The 6251-nt window shown below is 51.0% G+C and overlaps 1 protein-coding gene across 1 annotated transcript; it reads left to right on the top strand.

The window, feature by feature from the left end:
• On the top strand, positions 1-1540 carry LOC109157438 (suppressor protein SRP40-like). Its single transcript, XM_019305345.1, has 2 exons — positions 1-481; positions 1194-1540. Exons 1-2 carry the CDS (start codon positions 1-3, stop codon positions 1538-1540), a joined length of 828 nt encoding a protein of 275 aa, XP_019160890.1.
• Positions 1541-6251: the final 4711 nt, after the last annotated feature.

The following is a 6251-nucleotide window of genomic DNA, read 5'->3' as shown; positions in this document are numbered from 1 at the left end:
ATGTCAGACTCAGATAGCCAGAATGTTTTGGGAGTGGATTACGATGACGCGGTCGAGGAAGTTAGCGAAGAAACAACAATCGAGGAATCGTCGCCCGAGGTTGTCGAGGTCGTTCAACGACCAAGCAAAACTTCCGATCGGAAAAGCTCTTCTACCTCAGAGAGCTCGTCGAGCTCGAGTGGGTCGAGCGATAGCGATAGCAGCGGCATCACCTCAACGAGCGGTCGTGAATCTTCGACCGAGCGCGCTCGAGAGACGTCTACGAGAACTATCGGGGTGGATCATGGAGCTTCTGCTCCTTCACGCGATCGAGAAGCTACTCCTGACCCGGGCGACGAAGAACCGACCACATCAACAGCTGCTGAGCCGGAATTCGTCTTCCTCAACAGCGAGAGCGTCGATCAGCAGGAGTGCCTACTGACGACCCATGAAGCAGTGAAAATCTCCGCAAGACTAAGCGGCCGGGTAAAATTCGATACCCGTAGGAGTCTAGGGGGGGATTAAGGAGCGTCATCAGGGGAAATGGATCGAGATGCACTTCGATTCATTGCAAGCCCCGATCACGTTCCCCTTCTCGGCCCTACTGACCGCCTTCTTAGGTTATTACCGGGTCTTGCCCGCCCAAGTATGCCCGAACGCTCATTGCATCCTAGCATGTTTTCCGCAAGTCTGCGCCCGGCATAGCGTTACGTGCTCGATGGAGCTTTTTAATTTTATCTACACGGTCAAGCCCTTAGCGGCCAAGTACGGAGGTGGGTTCCTGGTGATTCAGTCACGGGACCACCTTTGCTCGATTGACGACCTCACGGGCAACAACAGTGGATGGAAGAATAGGATATTCTCGGTCAAGTACGACCCATGGATTCTCCCGGTCGACCGGACTTGGGGCACGCACTACAGAAAGCAAGTGTAACCAACAGCCACCCGGGCCCTTCGCGAAGCAACCTTTCGCATATCGTGCGAGTTTTACGAGTACAAGATTTTCCGGACGCGGGAGGCTTATGACAACGCCCGGTTGCCGCCACCTCGATACGACCAAGAGCGAAAATATAAACCTCGACCGACGGGCGTATCGATCGCTGTAGCGGCGCCACAAGTCGAGCCAACCGACGAAGGTCTAACATTAACTACTCTTTCCCGACCATATCTTGCCGATTGATTGTTGTTTTTAACCTTATTCTTTTTTATTGCAGAAATGGGTCCCAAGCGTGGTTTTTCGAGTGCCAGTGCACCCCGAGCCCCCCGAGCCAAGATGACGCTCGGTAAGAAGGCAAATGTAGCTGAGACATCGGCCGGGCAGGAGGTCTGTGATGCTGCCATCCCGGCCGCCCAAGCACTTGGTGGCTCTACCACTGTGACAACCGACGCCGCGACCGACTCGCTGGCCCCCCGAGTCCCCGGTCGGAAGGGCAAAGAAAAGGCGTCCGGGAAAGACGCAGAGCAGACGGGCGCTCTTAAGCGTCGTCGCAAACAAAGCCCCCCGAGTGGGGTCGGCGCGGGCGTGAACCTATCCCTCCTCACCCGGTTGAATAACCTGTAGCAGGTCAGGGAAGACATGAGCAAATGGACGCCGGCACAGATATCCGAGAAGGGTGCTCAGGATCTGGTCGAGGTAACCGACTGTTTTCTTAGCTTACTAGTTTTATTTTCAACTCTGACCGCTCGAGCGAACTGATTGTTTTTCGTAGGTATCCCGGGCGATCCAAAGCCTTCAATACCGGGCCTTTAAGCAAATCGCCGAGCGGCGAGGGAAGGAGAACGCCCAGCTTCAACAAGACCTGAAGACGGCCAATGACTCCCTAGCTATAGCCGAGAAAACCGCTCGGGTTGCACTGAAGGAATCGGCCGTGCTGAAAGCCCGATTGGGCAACCTGGAAGGGTTGGCCAAATTCTTATGCCGCGACGAACCGACGACCGACAAATTCTTTCGAGCTTTGATGAAAAACAAGCTCGGTGAAGAGAAGATGTGGACGTTCGGTCACTAGGCGTACGCATCCGGCCAGCAAGCGATGCGGGTGGAGACCCGGTCAATAATGGAGGAGGTCTTCGAAGGCGAGGACTTGAAGGCAGTGCTGACCGCCCTCCCGGATGAAATTCCCGATCCCGGGCCGACGCCTTCACCGAGCCGTCCACCTCCGGAGCTGCCGCCGAGCGAAGCCCTAGCGAGAAGGATGAAGGGAAAGTCGTGTAGTCCCCGACCGATCTTGTAATTTTTTTTGTAAATTTGTCCAAGTGGACTCAATCGGGAGCCCGGTCCCGTTTGTATCAGGCAACTCTCTTAATTTTTAATGAACAGATCATTTTACTTGTCTTCTATGTTTTCGCACTTTACATTTTTACGCATATACAAACTTTAATCGCTTGTGCCCGATCTTTTCGTTCGAGCATATATTCGACCAATGTTGGCCGGCTATCGTTAACCCCAGCCCCCACACTGCCGTGCACATGAGGCATGAGTGAGGACGACAGTGGATGAGAAGGTAAGCTGATCGGGCATATGTCTGGTGCTCTGCTTTCCCAATCGATGGCGTGACCCGACCGTCCGCCAAAGATGAGCGATTTTCCCGGACGTTACAACCCGCTCGGATGAAATGTAGAGGATTTTATAATCCGTTAGGTTTTTACCCCTATCGGTCGGTGCCGAGTGAGGGGTGGTTACCTGTATTGGCTATAACCGAAATTTTATTGATCCCGGTATAATCGGGCAAGTTTTAGCGATATTCTGGTCGTTGGGCTTTCGCCCGACTCGATCGTTGATGCCGAATCTTGATCAGATGAATCACAATCGAAAAACTCCCGAAATGGATTTATTTGCTATGTACATATATTGACAGTCAATCGAGCCGTCGTGCACAGACGAGCGAGCAATCATCGATCGACATTACAAGATTTATTCCCGCTCGCATACGGACATATTCATACATATTATACATACACAACAAAAGATGAGCGTGCCCACTCGCAGGTGGAACCCCCACCCCATCCGAAGTTACATAATAACATTAATGTCGAAATAGGACTAAATTCTCATAATTCCGAGTGCCATCGATCACTCTCCCCGTCGTTGTTTCCAGTCGGTAAGTGCCCGGACGAACGACCGATGTGATTACATATGGTCCTTCCCAATTTTGAGCTAGTTTGCCTCCTTCCAAGGGTTGACTGGCATCTCGTCATCGTAGCAAATAGTCTCCAACCTGGAAGTATCGCGGATGAACCCGCACGTCTTTAGTACTCTTCACTCTTTTTTGATATTCAGTCATGCGCCTGGCAGCAATTTCTCTCTTTTCCTCCACGCTATCTAGATCTACGGCCATAAAGTGTTCATTCTCTTCTGCATTGAACGACCGTTCTCTAGCCGTCGGGATCCATGCCTCAATCGGTAAGCGCGCCTCAGCGCCATAGACTAGAGCGAATGGTGTTTCCATCATTGCCTCTCTGGGGGTCGTGCGATATATCCAAAGCACATATGGGAGCTCCTCGGCCCAACTATGACCAGCAGAGTGCAGCTTCTTCTTCAATCCTTCCAAGATGGTTCGATTGGCATTTTCCACTTGGCCATTTCCCTGCGGGTAAGCCACTAATGATCGGATCAAAGTTGTCCCGATCGTTGCCAAGAAGTTCTGAAAGTATTGGCTTACAAACTGTCGACCGTTATCACTTATCAAGTGAACGGGAACCCCAGACCGAGAGATGACATTCCGCCGTAAGAACCTGGCGCATTGCTGAGAAGTGATTGTGGCCAAGGGCTCGGCCTCGATCCATTTAGAGAAATAATCAATTGCCACAATAACAAAGTGCCGTCGCCCGGACAGCTGCAGAAAAGGCCCCAAGATATCCACCCCCATCGAGCGAACGGGATGGCGGTCGTGACCGGTTGATAAAAAGTTGCCGGACGACCGGGCATTCGAGCGTACAATTGGCATGTTTCACAACTCTTAGCAAGCTTTTCACAATCTAGCTGAATGGACGGCAAATAGTACCCGATCACCATGATGCGTCGAGCTAGCGACTGACCTCCTTGGTGCGACGAACATATGCCCGAGTGCAACTCGTTCATAACCAGGCCCTCTTCAAAAGAGTTCAAGCATCTCAGCAAAGGACCACCATATGATCGTCTGTATAACTGCCCATCTTGTACTTGGAATCTCGGCGCCCTCAATTTCGCCTTCCGAGCTCGTTGCGGATCGTCCGGTAAACGGTCATGTTGTAGGTATTCCATCGAGTCGGAGATCCATGTTTCCTCAGCCGATTGAATAAGGGCGACCGACAAACGGTGAATGCTATGTCTCGGAATCATCAAAATCCGAGCAATCTTAGACATATGCTCAGGTGCGTCTTGTGCTAGCTTCGATAGGATATCTGCATTAGCATTATCCAATCGGGGAACATGACGAACGGTATATGCCCGGAATAAGTTCAATTTCTCCATTGCCAAATCGCGATAAGCTTGTAACCTTTCCTCATTAACCTCATAATCGCCAAGGACTTGCCTAACCACCAACGCTAAGTCAGTCTGTGCCCGGATGTAGCCCCCAAATCCCGAGCGCATTGTAAGCCATTGACAAACGCCTCATACTCTGCTTCATTATTGGTCGGGGTAAACTGATACACCAAAGCATAATAGACTTTAAATCCCTCCGGGCTCGTGATCACGACTCCACTGCCCGCTCCCTTTTTACTACTCGACCCATCAGTGGCCAAGGACCACCATGCCGCCTCGGGATCTTCTGCGACTGGAGGTTGAGTATCCCGAGCGGTACACTCAACCAAAAAATTGGCCAAAGCCTGGCCTTTGATAGCCGGTCGCGGTCGGTAATCTATTGCATATTGCGTCAACATTAACGCCCATTTGACGAGGCATCCAGAAGAAGAAGCAGTGCGGAGGACTGCTCCAATCGGCTGGTCGGTTAAAACATGGATGATTCGTCCTTGGAAATAAGGAGCCAATTTTTTCGCCGTTGTGTACAAGGCATAGACTATCTTCTCCAGCCGGGAGTAGCGAAGTTCCGGACCATGGAGCGCATGGCTCACATAGTAAACCGGTCGCTGGACTCCTTCCGGATCCGTTCGGCACAACACGATACTTATTGCTCGATCGGATACAGCCAGATAAACATCAAGATCTTCCCCTAGCTCGGGTTTGGACAGCACGATCGGAGACATCAAATACTCCTTCAACTCATCAAAAGCCGATTGGCACTCATCGTCCCACACAAACCCATTGACTTTGCGTAGCACTTTGAAGAAAGGTAAAGCTCGCTCTGCCAACTTCGAGAGGAACCTGCTCAAGGCTGCCAATCTCCCAGTCAATTGTTGCACCTCCCGAACGGTTGTGGGTGGTTGCATATCGAGAATTGCTTTAACTTTGGCGGGATTTGGTTCAATCCCTCTCTTCGTCATCATATAACCCTTTTCCCGGTCTGTACAGCGAATGTGCACTTGGTCGGGTTCAAACGTAGCTGGTACGTTCTCATGATCTAGAAGCACTGTCGAAGATCCCGAGTATGGTCCGCTTGGTCCCGACTCTTCACCAACATGTCATCAATATAAGCTTCCATCGTCTAGCCTAGCAGGTCCTCAAAGAGCATGTTGATTATGCGCTGATATGTCGCCCCTGCATTTCGTTGGCCGAACGGCATAACCCGGTAGCAATATAAACCATCAGGCGTGACAAACGCCATTTTGCTTTCATCTTCATGGCTCATCATGATCTGATGATAACCCTTGAAGGCGTCCATGAAGCTCATTAACTCGGCCCCGATTGTTTCATCGACCATCTGATGAATGCTCGGCAGGGGCTAAGGGTCCAACGGGCACGACTTGTTCAGATCGGTGAAGTCAATGCACATTCTCCAGGATGGGGGCTTAGAAACCAACACTATATTGGCTACCCACTCGGGATAAGTGACCGGGCGAATGTGCGCGATCGCAGCCATCTTCTTCACCTCTTCACGAACAAACTCACGACGATCGGAAGACAAATGTCTGGTCTTCTGTTTGATCGGTTTAGCGGTGGGATCTACAGCCAATCGATGGCAAATAACAGTTCGATCAATCCCGGGCATATCCTCGGCCCCCATGCAAATATATCAGCAAATTCCCGGAGGATTGCTAATACTTCCAGTCGGAGTTCAGGGGTAAGGGCCCGACCGATCTTAACTCTTCGCTCAGGCAGTGTAACACCCCGTGTTACGGCCTTCAATCCCGGATTAATTATTTAATTAATCCCGTTAATAATAATTAAATATGAT

This window comes from Ipomoea nil, unplaced genomic scaffold, assembly GCF_001879475.1.
Source record: "Ipomoea nil cultivar Tokyo-kokei standard unplaced genomic scaffold, Asagao_1.1 scaffold2781, whole genome shotgun sequence".
Lineage (NCBI taxonomy): Eukaryota > Viridiplantae > Streptophyta > Magnoliopsida > Solanales > Convolvulaceae > Ipomoea > Ipomoea nil.
The sequence above is the reverse complement of the archived record's forward strand: the minus strand, read 5'-3'. Positions and strand labels throughout refer to the sequence as shown.